The sequence below is a fragment of the Suricata suricatta genome, chromosome 3 (assembly GCF_006229205.1).
Source record: "Suricata suricatta isolate VVHF042 chromosome 3, meerkat_22Aug2017_6uvM2_HiC, whole genome shotgun sequence".
Lineage (NCBI taxonomy): Eukaryota > Metazoa > Chordata > Mammalia > Carnivora > Herpestidae > Suricata > Suricata suricatta.
In genome coordinates, this window is record NC_043702.1 from 127,944,670 (window position 1) to 127,962,706 (window position 18,037).

An 18,037-nucleotide genomic window follows, 5' to 3' on the forward strand; every position below is an offset into this window, starting at 1 on the left:
TGTCACTCCTGCCTTATTGTAAGAAACAGCCGCAGCCACCCCATCCTTCAGCAGCCACCGCCCTGATCGGTCAGCAGCCATCCACGTGGAGGCAAGATCCTCCACCAGCCAGCAGACTGTGACCACTGAACGCTCAGCTGATGGCTAGCATTATTTGGTCATAAAGTATCTTAATATTAAGGTATGTATATGGTTTTTTTTTTAGATATAATGCTATTGCACAGTTAATAGAGTACACTATAATGTAAACATAACTTATATCTGTTGGCAAACCAAGAAATTCATTTGTCACACTTTATTGCATTGGTCTGGAATAGATCCCAAATTGTCTCTGCGGTCTGCCTGTAAGTCAAAAGGGCCGCTCGCAACATAATGATATCTAGTTGTCATGAAGATGGTACTTCAACAAGATAGGGGTGGATTTTCCCTAAGGAATTGTGACATAGATATTGAGTTGAGTAATTTGGAATGAGGGTGGATTGGATTGTGTAGATCTGGCCCCCAAAATCACCCAGAAGGGGCACAGTCTAGCAACTAGCAGGTCATAAATGGCACTGTCAGAGGACAAATTGAAAGAGGCTAATAAAGGGGTCTACTGACAGAGATGTGGGCAGCATAAGGGACCCACCAAAGAGTGTTAAGCGCCATGAACTAGTAATAGCAGAAAGCAGCTGTGACCCCAGACTTCTAGGGCAGAGGAAGAGAGCAGTGCTTCTGGCAACCAATGAACTGGCTGCATGAGGGGCTGTGACAGTGGCTGTGGTGCCTCACAAAATAGCACAGCATCTACCGGAGCAGCAGTGGCCAGCAGGGAGGGGGCAAAGGAGAATAAACACTCCAGCTCTTTTCCTGGCTTTTGATTTCTTGGTAGTTGCAAGCTACTGGCCCAATCTAACCTGAAGCCAGAGGAAAAAAGATTGTTCTGAATGTGTTTCATTGAGGTTTGCTTTGTGAAACACACAGCAAGGGAGAGAAGGGCTGAGAGTACATCTGGAGATCCTGATGGAATGTAATTAGCGCAGGCATCAGGTTCTACGTAAGCTCTTGTCCCTTTAGAATAAAAAACAAAAAACCCTCGGGGCGCCTCGGTGGCTCAGTCAGTTAAGTGTTGGACTTCAGCTCAGGTCATGATCTGCTGGTTAAGTGACTTTGAGCCCCGCATCGGGCTCTGTGCTGACAGCTTAGAGCCTGGAACCTGCTTCAGATTCTGTGTCTCCCTCACTCTCTTCCCTCACTTGTTCTCTCTGTCTCAAAAATAAATAAACATTAAAAAAAAGTAAAAAAAAAAAAAAAAAAAGAAAAAAAACCCTTGAACTTATACACTGTTTACTACTTTACTCAGACCGTTTCGGTATAGAAATCCTTCCACATCCAAATAACTCATTTGCTTATTGGTGGTTTATCATAGTTGATATCATTCTGGTTTGGTAGGTCCATAAAACAGTTTCACTCCCTCCCTTTACAGCATAAGAAAAATGAGTAAATATGGTCTTAACAAAGAAGAGAGATAATGGGAGGGAAGGAGAAGAAACGATCTGATTCAACAAAGGACAAACATTAATTGACAAAAATATATGTAAATGTCTAAAAAGCTGTAGGTAGAATATCCGTTTAGTAAGTCATCTTTCCCAAAAAAGTGAGTTTAGGGAAAGCGGTCAACAGCAAATGGATTTCTTAGTTCTCCGCTGTGGATCCCTTACCTCCCTTTTCTCTTCTCTCCTCTGTCTCTTTCTATCCCTTCTCTGAGTCAGCCATCTTTAATATAGTAAAGCCAAGGTAATAACAACAAAATTTTTTCAATATTTTTTTAATATTTATTTTTGAGAGAGAGAGAGAGAGAGAGAGAGAACACAAATGGCAGAAGGGAAGAGGGAGAGAGGGAGACACAGAATCTGAAACAGGCTCCAGGCTCTGAGCTGTTAGCACAGAGCCTGACATGGGGCTGGAACCCACGAACTGTGAAATCATGACCAATGCTTAGCCACTTGAGCCACCCAGATGCCCCAACAAAAGAATTTTAGTTTCTTTTATTTTAATAAACAGTTCTTACTTGCAAGGGCCCAGCTAATATGCTCTCTCTGAAGCCCTCGCTTATTCTTCTCTAGCCATTGAAAAATATCCATTGTTATTTTTTTACAATCTCCCTACCAATAACCTTTTTCCCTGTATTTTATTTTAATATTATTAAATTTTATTTTATTAAAATAATAAAGGTCAACCTTTTCTAGGATAGTCTAGTACATGTTGCTGTTTTCTATGAATATAATGAAAAGTGGTATAATGAATATTAGTATAGAACATTTCTAGTTATCCAGTTTGAATAAACAGATCATTGAAAATGTTCATTTTAACCAGCCTACTTTGTCAGCAGCCATTTATCAGAGTTATTCATAAACAGTGATGTGATGCACAGATCATTTGTTCCCTTTCTGCCCTTACCTACTTTTTATTCAATTCAGAGTGTACTGTAAGCAGTTAAATAGCATCAGGGTAGAGAGAACATGAGGTGGAACATAGAAACATGCCATATCTGGAACAAGATGAAAGCCGCTGATTAAAGCTTACTGAAGCGTTGAGGATTCCAGGCCTGGGCCCTCTTTTGTCTCATAAAATAGCTGTTCATGAGGAATAATTTTCTAAAACAGTATCTTATGTACTGTATTCCTTTTTATGCCAGTCATAAAAAGTAGCCCCGGATATTGGGAACCCCTCGTCTCCCACACTCTGCATATGGCTCTACAAATCCCCTTTCTCCTTTTTGTCCCTGCCTTCTATTCATCTTTTCCCACCCCTTAAAACCCTTTCACAGTACCCTCTGCAGCTCACAAATCCATCATCAGAAAAATCAGCTGTTTCTTCCACCCATACTTTGTAGGCATCTTGGTTTCATGAGAACTTGTAAGCTCTCTGAGGACACCATCTTCTGTGAAGTCCTATCATGGGCTGTTTTTCTCCCTCAGCCCTCCTACCTCACTGCCTGTACTCGGTGTCCTTCCTCTTTCATGACTGCTTCCTGTCCTCCCTCATTATCCCTAAAATGTCCAAATCTTGAATCTCCTCTTACAGTCATCTTCCAACTCCTAGTCATTACTTACCATTTTTTGTTGATTTGAGCTCCTGGCTCCTTATCTTCAACACTACTCCAGCCTTAATTTGTGATGATTCCAGAATCCGCAGAGATGCTTCTAACACACTGGGTCTCAGTTCCCTGACCTACTTTCCTCTAAGAATATTTTCCTCTCTCTACCCCACCTCATCACTACAACTTCTTCTTCCTCTCAATTGCATCCGTTTTATACTCTCATCATCACTTCTGTCTTTCTAGCTCATTCCTTATTCTAACAATCTTTCAGTCCTTTTGAGACCTATGGTCCATTGATGCTGTAACCTTTTCTGCCCTTCATACCTCTTCCCTACTCCCTCTGCCTCATTTCTATAGTCAGCCATTCTAATCACTCCCTTGCATACTCTTTCCTTGCCCTTCTCTTGCATTATCATGCTCTTTCGGTAACAGTGAAATCTTGCCCCTCATCTGTCCAGCCCTGCTTCCCTGCAGCATAACGTGCCCACAGAAGATCACTCCACCATGCTGACAGTATTTAATGTTGCAGACCTCTTGTGAGCCCCTAATTTAGCAGCTTGGCAATCAAAACATATCCCAGCTTAATTTTGTCCACCTCTCCTGGACTAGTGCTTCTCAGTCTGAGTGAGGTGAAGGACCAGTGTTTTCTCCCCCTGACTGTGAACAAAATACGATAAAGTGAATAGCTAAGGAAAATGAAATCTTAAAAATTTTTAACATAAAAACTCAAGCCTGAATTTTTAATTAGACTGAACTAAAATGAAATTACGATTCAACAAATATATGTGGAATAATCATAACATAGGAAAAGAAGAAATAAAATTATGAAAACTATACAGGTTCATGGAAAGTGTGTTGTACAGTGAAACTTGTTGCTCACACGAGGCACACTTCTCAGTTTCTATACCGTTAAATTATTTATTGCAGACCAGTAACAAAAAGCTTAGAGAACAGCACAAGACCTTGGACTGCACTTTTGAGTAGCACGCTCCAAAATGATTTCTAAAGTGATTTTTTTCACACCCCTCTTTTCTAATCCTTTCTCTCTTACCCTCTTACTTAGAGCTGGTTACTTTTCTGCTTATTTCACGGAGGAAAATTCAAACGCCCAGGAGAGGACTTCTGCACACTTCCTTACCGTATACCGTGCTGACCCGTCCACCAGCAGTCATTTCCTGATAATCCAGCCCTGTCTTGGGTAACCGTGGTTGAGCCGCTACAGTCCGGTGGTGAGCGCCTCCACACGCACATGTTGCATTCAGCCCAGGATGCACCACTAGCAGTCCTCCCCGCTTCTTGTACAGCCTGAACTTTTTGCTCTCTACTGGATCATTCCCCCTCAGTATGCTATTTTTCCCATCTTGAAAGCAAAATAATCCTGTGTTAACCTTGATTCCAGCTCCACTTATCACCTCCTTCTCTGCTTCCCTTCACAGCAAAAATTCTTGAAAACTTTTAAACCCATTGTTTCTAAATCTTCTCCGCTCATTGTCTTTTAAACCTACTCCATCAGATTCTCACACCACTCTGTCAAAATTGCTCTCCTTCAGCTTACTGTGACCCCCACATCCCTAAACCTAGTGGTCGGTTCTCATCCTACTCAGTCTGTCAGTGACATTTACTACGGTTGATTTCTCCTTCCTTCTGGAACCACTTTCTCCACCTGGCTTCTGTGACTGTGGTCTCTTAGTTTTCTCCTGCCTCTCTGGCAGTTCCTTTTGAGTCATCTTTGCAGATTTCTCTTCTTCTCTTTAAATCTTAACAGAGGAGTGCTGCAGAGTTCAGTCCTCTTTAGGACTCCTGTCCAATCTTATGACTTTAAATCCCCTCTCGTGCTATGATTCCTCATTTTATATCTCAAGCCTATACCTCTCTCTTCTTTAGACCCTTATGTTCATCTGCCCATTGCACACCTACTTGGATATGTAATAGTCATTTCCAACATGCCTCACACCGGGCCCCTAATTTCCCCTTCCAAACCTGCCAAAGGCCATCCCCCTCTCTCTGTTAATGATAATTCCATTCTTCTGAGTTTCAAAGGTCACAGACTTCCCCTGCTTACTCCAGTCATTCTGGCATTGTTATAATTCTGGAGCATATCAGCATATTCCTGCCTCAAGGCCTTGCCTTGCCTCACCGTTTCCCTCAGATATTTACATGACTCACTCTCACCTCCTTCAACTCTTTGCTGTCTGTCACCTGCTCAACTAGACCTACCCAGACCAGACCAACCTATTTAAAATTGCCACCACTCTCACATCTCCATACAAAACACTGGTCTAATTAACTAGCTCTGATCCGCCCCCCCCAGCATTTGCCATCTTCCAAAATGCCTTTAATTTGTTATATTTACTGTATCTCTTGCCCTGTGAGTAGGTAAGCTTTAGGGCAGGGATTTTGTCTGTTTTATTCAGTATCATTCATTGCTTAGAACAGTTCATGACATAAAAGTGAATTCTCAATATTTGTCCAGTCAGTTTTTTAAGAGGCAAATTATACATTATGATTCCAAATATCCATTTCCTTAATATAAATTTGAGGGGCGCCTGGGTGGCTCAGTCGGTCAAGCCTCCGGCTTCGGCTCAGGTCAGATCTCACGTTCATGGGTTCGAGCCCCGCGTCAGGCTCTGTGCTAACAGCTAGCTCAGAGCCTGGGGCCTGCTTCTGGTTCTGTGTCTCCTTCTCTCTCTACCCCTCCCCCTCTCATGCTCTGTCTCTCTCTGTATTAAAAATAAATAAAACATTAAAAAAAATTAAAAAATATATATAAATTTGAGAGGAGATGAACCTTCTTTTGCATTTTCCGCTTGTTATAAATCTGCCCAGAACATGAGACTTAATTCCATATTCTTTCTAAAACTGGATAATAAAAAAGGAAAAAATAATCCATAAGCTGTGTTTCCACTGTTGATTATTTGATTATTTCTTACTTACTTATTGAGCAGTATTATGGCTGCAAAGATGTAGTCTTATTGATCACATCAAGGTAAATTAAAAGCTATAATCATTGGGAACTTATTGATAGAGGTGACGGTTGTACAACATTTGAATGTGCTAAATGTCACTGAATTATTCACTTTAAAATAGTTAATTTTAGGTTAAGTGAATTTCACCTCAATAATTTTTTTTTTAAATTATACCCATAAGGGAAAGATTAACTGACATATTGCCTGGGTGGGTTGTGATGTGAAATGAAGAATGCCAAGAAAGATTTTACAGAGAAATTTATGATTGGGCCATGTCTTTAGGGACAAATAGAAGCTCAGCTGGAGGGAAGGATATTCCAAGTGTGTATAAGGATACTTTGTATAAGGAATACAAAGTTAAGAAACATCTTATATCTCTTTGGCAAACTGTAAAATGTTCAGAATTCTTGGAATCAAGTTTGCCAGAGGAAAAAAAATAGCTGGCAAGAACCGAGTAATAACGTGCCTTTTGGGTGATGCTAAAGAATTTAGATGTTATTCTGGAAATGATTTTGACCATGGAAAGGTATTTAACAGGGCAATGACATCATCAAATTTGCTTCTTAGAAAAGTAACTCTAGGGGGTGCCTGGGTGGCTCAGTCAGTTAGGTGGCTGACTTTTGATTTCAGCTCAGGTCATGATCTCAGGGTCCTAAGACTGGGCCCTGTGTTGGGCTCCATGCTGAGCATAGAGTCTGCTTAAAATTGTGTCTCTCCCTCTCAGTCCCTTTCCTACTCACACACTCTCCCTCTCAAAAAAATAAAAATAAAGAAAAGGAAAAAAAAAAAGAAGAAAGTAACTGTTGATCATGTGGAAAATTGAGTAAAATGGGTTGAAAGGAAATAAATGAGTTAAGGGACTGGGTAAGGGATGATGAAGGGATAATGAATATACAAAGCAGATACAAAACAGTTTAATGCCCTGAGACAGGTATGTCCTACCATTATGTTGAAAAAGCTGGATTAAGTCTCTCTCATAAGAAAATGTAAAGCCTACTGTTCCTGCTACTTAAATGATAAATTTAATATGTTGTTAATTTCATTACAGGAAAAGATTAGAAACCCGTTTTTTTGTGGAAGGACCAGATTACACTGTCACTCTTCTACCTTTCACCCACACTGTCATGAAAAGTATAGCACTTATCCTTTGAATTTTGCTTTGAAAATTTAGAATTCTTTGAAACAAGGAGTTTAAGGAATTTCCTGCTAAAATTATCTAAAAATGCTGTTTTAAACCTTAATCAACTAATCACCAGGGTATTTAGTGCTGTGTTCTAAAGATAATTTAGAGATTCTATAAGGATTTAAAGTGAATCCTTAGCCAAGCACTGCTGGAATGTGGGAGGATTCTATTAGTCTAGTACCACTCATATATTCAGTGTGTGGGATCTTTTAGTGCTGCTCTCTCTTAACTCTGCATGTTTCCTGTCAGAAATGGGAACAAGTCTGCTTGGGGTTATACATGGGAAGAGTGTTAAATACACTACTTACCAATTTGAGACTATAACAGAAGGTAGGTCTGGGCAGAATGCTTGAAAGAGAAGTCTGCCAGGAGTATCACCTTGAGAAATGACTCATTGGTTCAGTAAATTGCTTCATGCAAATTGTGCCAAATAGACATTGCTTGTGTGTATGAAATATACTTCCCTGCCCGGATGCCAGAAATGGCCCCAGCTGGCTTGGCCCCCCCCCCCCCCCCCCCCCCCCCCCCAGTTAAAAGAGGGTGTAGGAGGCCATTTGAATTCCATTTTGCTCCAAGAGATAAGACCAAGTAAACAAGAGATTAAGGAGTTGAGGGAAATGGTACAGAGGACAGTCATGAACCCCTCCAAGGTACAGCCAGTATAAAAATACAAAAGAAAGCTGAATTTGTGAGTTTCTTTCTTTTAGCAATACCAAGTCATTAGGAAGAATAAACATGGCTCCATTTTTCTCCATTCAGATTCTACTTTCTGTATTTGAAATTTTAAAAGCTAGATGCTAGCATATAAGCAGCAAGGTAGTAATAATGCAGTTTTAAAATATTTTAGAATGTCTTTACTGCTTTTGAAAAGCAGTATTTATACTCAGATATATTGATGAAAATAGCACTTAAGACTTTGTGCAAACAGCTAAAAAACAGCTAAAAATCAACAGTTGTTTATCCTCTGGTAAACTACCCATGGCATATTTCATCTGGAACCATTTTCAAGTTATTCAGCAGATATATAATATGCCCCTGTATATGCATTCACTAGTTAGGAGTTACAAAGAATAAAACACAGTTCCTTGCCCTTTCTCCCCCATATCAAATTTAGTTGTGGAAATAAGACAAAGCATTTTTAAAATTGTTTTTAATATTTATTTATTTTTGAGAGAGAGACAGAGCGTGAGTAGGAGAGGAGCAGAAAGAGAGAGAGACACACAGAATCTGAAGCAGTTTCCAGGCTCTGAGCTTTCAGCACAGAGCCCCACGTGGGGCTCGAACCCACAAACCATGAGATCATCACCTGAGCCAATGTTAAACACTTAACTGACTGAGCCATCTATGTGCCCCAATTTTTAAATATCATTTGATAAATAGCACAAGTAAACTATTTAGAATGAAAGAAAGAAATTCATTTACTCTAAAGGACTGTAATCTGTGCTATTAAAATGCTATTGGCAATGGACATTTACCAAAGGAAGCTTAAGAAAGAAAGGGATTTGATCAAAGCTGTGTGTTATGAATATTAATCTGTAGAATGTCTTAGAAAGGGAGAGTCAGGAAGAATACAGACCCATAAGGACACAACCATTCCTCTGGTCTAAAAACTGGAATCGTTTCCCAGTGCTTCCTGCATTATGCATGACTTGATATTAAACCCCTCCCAATGTAATCATAATAAATTTTGGTTTTTCTGTGTTCTACCACACTTATAGAGGCTCTAGCTAAACTGGCCTACTTCCTGTTCCAAAACAAAAGTTGTATGTTTACAACTTCTTGGCTGGTGTTTTCCTTTGCCTAACATGGTCCCCGTCTCTAGCTATCAAATATTCATTCATTCATTTCTTGGCTGAAACTATTTTAAGGCTTGGGGATTGACTGGTAAGGTACAGGCTGTTGACTTACAGTTTATGAATTAGTCGCACATAGGAATAATTATAGTTCAGTGTAATAGTTGCGGTGACAGAGCAAGAACATCTGTTACTGGAGGAACATTGAGAAGGTGTACCATACCCTCCCCTTGGGGGACTGGTACACAGGAAGATTTCTGGAAGAGGTAATGCCTGTCCTAAGCCTGAGGATAAATAGGAGTTTGCTTGGCAGGTGTAGATAAGAAAGTAAGGAAAGATATTTCTGACTGAGAGAACCAACAAGCAAAGGCGCTGAGCTACAAAATAGGGAATATATTAGGGAAATGCAAACAATTTGGTATTCCTAGAATATAAAATCTGCTTGAAGCTGCACACTCAGACAGTGTCTAGATTGTGGGAAACCGGGTTTACTGCCTTAAGGAGTTTGCACTTACTCTATAAGGTAGTAGTATTAAAACACCCTTTTAGCAGAATCCTTTCCTAGTGGAAAAGCTCATGCAGAAGCCTGTGCAACAGATAAACTCAGAATTATGTGCCCCAGAACTGCTTTCTTTTGCCTTGAGCATAATCTTGATTTCCTGTCCTTGCCTGACTGTTTAATGTGGATGTACTCTGATTGAAATGGAAATTAATTCCTATGTAATTCTAAACAAAATGAAAGGTGATTTGGCAGACAAGATAGAGGTGTATACTACATATATAATGTTTTCGGAGTAACCAGATTTATTTGTCCCATGTTGCTCTTTCTTGCCATGGATGGTTTGGAACTAACAGGTCTGACTGCGAGTCAGAGATTCAGTTTGACTTTGTTATTAACATAGCTTAGCTACCTCAGAAGCCATTTACTCCTTACCTTGTTCTACTTTCCCCATCTAAAATGGAATGAATTAAAGCCCTCAAGCAACCCCCTGCCTTCCCTGAGGAAAAAGAGGATTCAGAAGCAGAGTATAAGGATAAAAAGGTTGAGAAAAAAAAAAAAGGAAAAGAAAAATCCCTCTCATTTTATGGAGCTAGGAAGAGATATAATATTTAAGGACTAATTCAGTGTAAATAAGCAAATGTGAACTAAATTAGGGCAATCAGAAAGAACAAAATTGCTTTTCTAAAATTGACTTTCTAAAACTGATTCTCTTTGGCTGTGTTCTAAGACTTGTGAACTCCAGCTTAGTTCATGTGAAGATACTTGGAATATGATTCCTCTCATTTTCAAAGAGTAGATCAATACGTTTTAAAGATTATTTTCAGTAAGAATCAGTCGATAGTGCTGTAAAAGTAAAATATTGTTAAGATATGCAGGTTTATAATAAAAGTCAACATGGTTCTTCCTCGAATCCTGAGAGGTAAAAATGCCCTACCGTTTAAGATGAGACTGGTTTGGAAATGTTGGGGTTTGACGCCAACAGCCAATAAAGAATTCTTGAGGTCTCTTTGGTGCAGAAAGCTGGTTTTATTAAAGCCTGGGGACAGGACCTGTGGGCAGAAAGCCGCACTGGGGTTGTGACGTGTGACTGATTATACACCTTCATGTTGGGAGCGGGTTTGGGACAGCACAAGCCTCCAAGGTATTTTGGAAACAAGGTTTCCAGGATCCTGAGGGGGCCAGCTATTGTTAGGAAAAGGTCATTTGTGATTGATTAGTATAAGCTCAGTCTTGCGACCCTTCAGTGGGCCGTTTGCTTGGAGGATGATCGCCAACCTGTATCTCGTGGGGTGGAGATAAAGGAAGTTTCCAAAGGAATTTTTATATGTCAAAGTAGACTTACGGGATTCTACAAGTTGGTGTAATAGTAAGCTAAGATTGCCGTTTGCCCTTAGCAAAGTGTCATCATGGAGGCAGCTGAGTTCCTAAAGGAATGTGTCTCTGCCTGTCCTCAATGGACTGTCAGTTGTTTTGTTGTGTTTAAGTTTATTTATTCATTTTGAGATAGAGGGGAAGGGGCAGACAGAGAGGAAGAGAGAGAGAATCCCAGGCAGGCTCTATGGGGGTGCTTCATCCCACAAACCATGAGATCATGACCTGAGTCAGAATCAAGAGTTGGACGCTTAAATGACAGAGTCACTCAGGCACCCCAGTGGGCTGAAGTTGTAAGGAAAATTAATGTTTTTTCTTTTGCCTCTGTTTCCCTTTGAGAAAATAGTTGTGTGAGTGAATTTTAGGCCAAATAAATTTGATATATTTTATTTTTCTCTTCCTTAGTTATGTTAGAGACAAAATATATGAGAGTAGAAACCATTTCTTTCTTTTTCCTGGAGATGGCCTTTATAAATTTATACAGAAAAGATCATAATGGGTCCTTTCTTCCTAAAATGTGAAAATAACTACTGTCTTTTTCCTGTGTGGCTTAGGCCTTCATTGTTTCAGATAATAGGCATTTTTAGACCTATAACAAAAATAGTTATGTTTATTTAGGTTCATCTGTTTGTTCAAAGATTCAAACGATTTTTCCCCATTCTATCCTGTTTTGAAGGCAGGGTATCTTTGCCTTTCTTACAAAGAGGAAGGTAATCTAACTTCTTGGGACTGCTACTCTTAATTATTTAAGTAGAGATAATATAATTTCCATCCTGAAAGGGATGGATGATCTAGATTACTGTTTGTAAAGTCTTATATTACAGAGTACTTTGGGAAGAGTTCATGTCCTTATTGATGCCGTTATTTGGTCTCCCTTATTTTAAAAAAAATTTTCTTAATTCTGCCTTGTGGTTTCCCAATGTGCAAGCAGTAGCCATAGTTGATAATGAGGAAATGGGGAATTTAGCGTTCTTTAAAGTAAAAGGGGGCAGACTTTTAGTTCTTATGACTACAGTAAGACCTTCCTCTTCAGATTCTCAGTAACAGAGAGAGTTTTCCTTGCTGCCCTCCCTTTGACCCCAGGCATAGGAGTTGGGTTACTGAGGTGAGGCAGAAGGCATATAAAGTTCAGCCTGTATCTGTCCCAGTTTTGCTGGATCAGTTGATGTGTCCACGGTACTCATTTGGAGAAATAAATTATTCCTCATGTGTAAAAAGAGATGATAATAATAATGTCTCCCTTTTAATGTCACACAGGTAAATTCCTTAGCTTTGCACAAAGTAAGAGCTCCCTGCTAATCATTATTGTTGAAATTTCAGTATTGGAGTCAGAAGAAATTAGAAAACTTTCCTTAATTACTGACATAGTTTGCCAAACTATTTAAGATGTTACCAGTATTATTGGTAATTCTGATAAAGGTTCCTGGTAAAATATCTTGGTGAAAAGCTTTTGCCCTCTGCCTCTAAAGGAAAATGACTTTATCTTTTAGATATTACCCAAAAAAAGGGGGGGGAGAGGGGAATTTACCATCATCCTATAACTCTTCAATGATGACCTGTGAGTAGGTTTTAAAATAGTTTAGTATAATAGTATAATAGTATTACAGATCTTTTGTACCATTCATAGTTCTTATTCCACATATACAAAAAACTTGATGTATTTCTGAAATTATGCCAGAAAGAAAAATTTTAGGATTTTAAAAATGAATCTCACTTTTAGAAGAAAATATGCCATTTTATATAGATGTCTATGCAAGTTTCCAGTGAAATGTGTTTTATTAGCTATCTCTAAATGCTTAATAGTAAAATTGAAGAAAATTTGGGTGATTTTACTATTTTTTTATCAACAAAACCTTCTTTGAATTGAGTTTTAGAGCTAATTCTTTCTGGCTGGCGGCTTTTATTTCTGTTTACCTTATGAGCATTGGTCAGAATTGGAGCTTGTGAACTAGTTTCTGATATAAAAGAATCTTTGTGTGGGTGTTTTGTTTTCTGAGCTCCCTAAGTAGGTACACACCTGGATGTGACTTGTGTGACTTCAGGTAGGCTCATTTACATACTCACCTTTCCTGCTCTTTCAGGTTTCTTTTTAGAGAAAAACTTCCTGCAAGGAGTGGGTGATATCTTAAATTGGAAATACTTGATTTTTACATTTTGTCTACTTTGCTCCAAAGATTAGAAACTCTTGTCTTTATTAGCTAAAAATACTCAGTCTGAAGGTAGTTTTGGCAAGTTCACTATTAAGTTTCATCTCTTTTTTCTTTTGGTTAACTAGATACCTCTGGAGGGAGGGCAGGAGCAGCAGACAGATTCCACCAAAGGGCGATGTCTGAGGAGAACCGTCAGTGTCCCTTCCGAGGGCCAGTTTCCTGAGTACCCACCAGAGGGCGCCACCAAACTGGGTAAGCAAAAAAATTCCTAGCTTTTAGCCCGTAACTTATGGGCTTGTTATTGAATGTTAGAATAACACAAAACATCCTGTGTGTCCTGTTAAGTAAGTGTGATGAAATACAGTATGTTAACATAGAGTTAGTGGTCATTAGAAAGTTCTGTGTTTTCCTACCAAGTGACAACAAAGTTATTTTACAGAGTTAAAATTTATCTGAGTGCTAGTATTGTTGCTGTACAGTCCTAGGCAGAATGCTGTTTCTGAGTTTACTCCTTGACTTTAAATTTTGAAAGAGCGTCAAGTGATCTTGTTGAAGCACTGAGATTCATTGGGGAGCCAGCATTGTTTGGAGGCTTGGTATTGACTGGTTTGTGTCCTGTTCACCCAGCTACTGATGTCGCCCTATGTAATGTCTGATCAGGCTAATTTAGGTGAGCTAATTTTTGTCCCCCGTAAGTTATACTCGTGATTGGAGTCGGCGACAGTAGGGAGAAGTGAAGAAAAAACGAAACAAAACACAACACCCCACTTGAGTTGTTATACACTAAAGAATTAATGTCAATATCAAAACAACTCTTGCCCTGTGTCCTACCAAGTGTATTCTATTTGATGTTTCTCATATGCTTCCCAGTAGATAAACAGGTCAGGTGGTTCTAAGGAAATATAATTAAGATTAAATTAAATGACAAAAAAAATGTGAAGAGTAGGGATTGCTTTGGTGCTTTGCATTGTTGTACTATTATTTGCGTGGTGAACCTAGGCATTAAGTCATAGACATTTGACAGGTAGATAACACAGAATCATTTCTGGTCTCTATGCTGTGTAATATGGATAATTCTGCGATTTTGGTTGTATTTTTGAAAATCAAGATTTGGGTTTTTTTGGTTTTTGCCTTTTTCCTCATTTCTCTTCATCTTCTAAATGGAACTCAGAACTCTTGGTCAGAATCTGAATCCTTTATTTATTAGTATTTTTTTTTATCTTGTTAACAACAGTTGGTGCTTTTCTAAAAATTAGTCAGGTGAGCAAATACTTTTCTCTGAGAAGTCACACTTGAAGAAATTATGATTTCCTTTCACCTTATTTCCACTGTACTTCTTTAGCATGTGTTCAAACTAGTTTAAATGTGAGCCTGAATTACATTGCAAGCCTGTCTGGGTGTGACCATTTTATAGCCTATTTATATTTCACGTACAGGTTCTCTGTGGCTTGGACTGGCCCAGCATCACCTTCTCTCACCTCTTGCTGTCATTATTTGTAATGTTATGTTGATGACTTTCTTTGCCACTTCTCTATGAACCTTTGGTTGTTCAAACTTTGACCCACAAAAGTCACTTGATTTTGAAGAAGTGTAATCATAGTCTCAAATATTATTACAATTTTATATTATTACAATTTATAGAATTATTACAATATAATAATTCTTAAAAAGTCTCCACCATTCCAGGTTCTGGTCCCAAAGATAAACTCAGATAAGTGGCCAAGGTATTGAGTCCAGAGCCAACCTTCTACCTCTGCCCTTGACTACAAGTGTGGTAGCCCTCTAGGCTCATGGCATTTTTAAACATTTTTGGAGTGGATGTCCTGAGTTAGCACTGGAAGCTATTGTTCATAAGTACCAGAGGGGAAAAAACTACTTTTAGAGCCATTCTTCCTTACATGCCTGTTTAATATTGAATTAGGTAATTATCCTGTTCTATTTTTGTCCCTTAGTGATTTGTGTTTAGGCAAAATTTTCTGCTGTCAAATAGTTAATTGAGTAATTGCTGTATATGTAACATTCTGTGCCAATCCCTAAGAGTTAAAAGAGATATAAAATAAGATTTCTGCCTTTAGAAGATTCTTATGTCGTTAGGAAGATAGGTTATTGTTGACTAATCACAGGACATGTTATTGTGGCATATTGTGTGGCTTTTATTTTTTTGTTTTTTAAAAACCCTTTCATTTATGCAGTGAAAATTATGTGCCAGATGCTGTTCTAGCCCTCAAAATACAATAGTGAAAAATTAGACAAAAATCTGTCCTTTTGTGGAGCTTACATTCTATTGAAGAGTGTCAGACAATAAGCAAGAGTAATAAATGGAATATCTACTGTGCTAGACGGTGATACATACAAAGATAAAAATAAAGTAGGGATGGGGATAGGAAGTGGCAAGGAAGTATAATTTTAGCTAAGGTGACCAAGGAGTGTCTCTTGTTGAGTGACATTTGAGTATAGATCTGATAAAATGATGAATGTAAAGCATATAGATACTTGAGGGTGAGAGGTTCCACCCAAAGGAACAGCTAGTATAACATAGGACTGTGCTTGGGCTGCTCTAGGAATAGCATACATGCCAGTGAGGCCGGCATGGAACAAACAAGGGAGAGTGGAGCAGAGGCCATCACTGAGCTCTTTGGTAAGCAGATCATTATGGTCTTGTAGGTCATCATAAGGGTGTTGGCTTCAACTCTGTGAGATGGGCAACCCTTGACTTCCAGCAGAATTTGCTTGTTGGATTGGATGTGGGAAGTAAGACACAGAAGAGTGAAGTATTTTGGTTAGAGCAGCTAGAGGAATGAGGTTGTTATTTAAGATGGGAAAGACTAGGAGGAGCACACTTAAAAGTGGGATTGACCGGGAGTTCAAATTTGGACATACTGAGTTTGAGGGTCTTATTAGACACCCAACGTGGAAATATGTGAGTGTGGAAATCAAGAGAGAGGTACAGATCGGACATAGAAATGTAGTCCTGAATGACTCAGTTGGTTAAGGGTCTGACTCTTGATTTTGGCTCAAGGTCATAATCTCAGGGTTTGTGAGATTGAGCACCACATCAGGCTCTGTGCTGACATCGTGGAGCCTGCTTAAGATTCTTTCTCTCTGTATCTCTGCCCCTCTCATCCTCCCTCCCCCCCTCTCAAAATAAATAAGTAAAAAAAAAAAAAGAAAGAAAGAAAGAAAAATTGTAGGCTTTTAACAAATAGATGGTATTCAAAGCCATGAAGTTAAATGAAATCACCAGGGAAATATGTGTAGGTAGAAGAGAGAAGTCCAAGACTCAGCCCTGGAACAACATTTAGAGGTTAGGAAGATGAGGAAGCACTAGCAAAGGACAGACCAGAAAGGAAGAATGAAAATCCAGGATTTTGTTTCCAAATAAGACAGTTGAGTCAAGTGTGAATGGGACACCCTTCTGGTTTTACATGGTTCTTGCACGTTGCGAGCTCTGGATTCTCTTTATTCTTCTCCAGTAGAGGAACCCCAAACACTGATCAGTTGTTGCAGATACCATGTAAGATCATAGCATACATTTTGATTTCAAGTATGAGGCCATCATCTAGGGAGAAATGCCCACTCATGAAAAACATGCACTTTTTACTGCAGAGAATCTGTACAGGGTCTGGGAAGAATTTGTGGTGGCTGCCAGCTCACTGTACATCAGAGATTTCAGACTGGCTAAGAGACTTGTGAATGTAAAAGGATGGGAAGGCCCATAGTTATGCCTCACACATTGTTTAACATGATGAGAACCTAATAAATGTCAAAAACTTAGCAAAAAAAGTGTATATGGGGTATGGGGCAGCAGAGTGGAGAGTGGTTAGCACTCAGTACTTCTCAGGCTCTTGCATTTAGCAGTTTAGAGATCACCCAAGATACTAAAATTTATATATATACTGGCATGTTACACAGATTTTGATATCCCAAAGTCTTGCCCACTGATAGTGTGCATATGAACATCATGTGTAAAGCACCCATCTCCAGATTTAGAAAACCTAGAAAAAACTACTTACCCCTGGTGACAATATCCAGATTTTAATTTATTCATCAAAAAAAGGTTCCAATTCAAACTATGTAAAGCCTGATTTGCTGAATTTTCAAAAGGAAATTATTTCTTCCGATAGTAGGGTCTTTGCATATTAACAATATTGGGAGGCATGTAAATCAACCGCATGAGCTAGATCTAGTAAATATTTATTTTCAAGATTAATTTTCAATATTAAAGGTAACCTACATGAATTCAACTTTGAAAAAAAAAAGCCATCAAATGAGAATACTGGGGAAAGCAGACCGCTGAGCAGGGGACGGCAGTTCTGGGAAGTGTACGTTTGTGGAAGGAAGTATGTCTGCTACTGCATGTTGTCTACTGCTGGCCAGTGGGCAGCAGCCACCGAATTGGGAACTCTGTCCATTCTGTTTGTACCATTCCTCTGACGTGCCAGTAAGATGCATGCTCTCATGCTCAAATGGGCAAAGCAAAATTGGAGCCTGAAATGAGTAAGAATATTTGTTTGCTGATAACATCATAAACATGATAAACATAACATAAATGTAACGAGAAAACTGACTTAATTAGAAAATGCCAAACATCCACAACTCCATGCTCTCTCAAGTCTCAAACAGAAGGCTCCAACTGAAATGGCAAATTCAAAGCCTTACATCTGGTAACTCAAAGCTGCAAGAATCTCATGCCTCTATTTTATTATATTATGATAAAATCTTATAGTTACCCCTTGGTCTCGTACAAAATCTCTGGGTTTTTAAAAACCTGTGCCAGTGATAAATAAATTTGTTTCATTATCATGAAGTCCTCAAAACCTGGAAGCATTTGATAAATATACCTATAATTATAATTTAACATAGGATGACTTTGATACATAGTACCAAACCTTGGGAAAGAATGTATCAAAAATCTTGTAGGGGCAAAGTTATCTGTCCAAAATTTTTATGTTTATTTAAATGAAGAAGTCAAAAAATTTAAAATACTTCA

General features: G+C 38.8%; 1 protein-coding gene across 5 annotated transcripts in view; it reads left to right on the forward strand.

Annotated features, from left to right (window-relative positions):
• Positions 1-18,037, forward strand: part of RASAL2 (RAS protein activator like 2) — a 353,784-nt gene that overhangs the window by 169,678 nt on the left and 166,069 nt on the right. For all 5 annotated transcript variants that reach the window (XM_029935134.1, XM_029935136.1, XM_029935137.1 and 2 more), the window contains exon 3: positions 13,173-13,299. In XM_029935134.1, the coding sequence (XP_029790994.1) occupies positions 13,173-13,299 (127 nt within the window). The remainder of the gene's footprint in view (positions 1-13,172; positions 13,300-18,037) is intronic.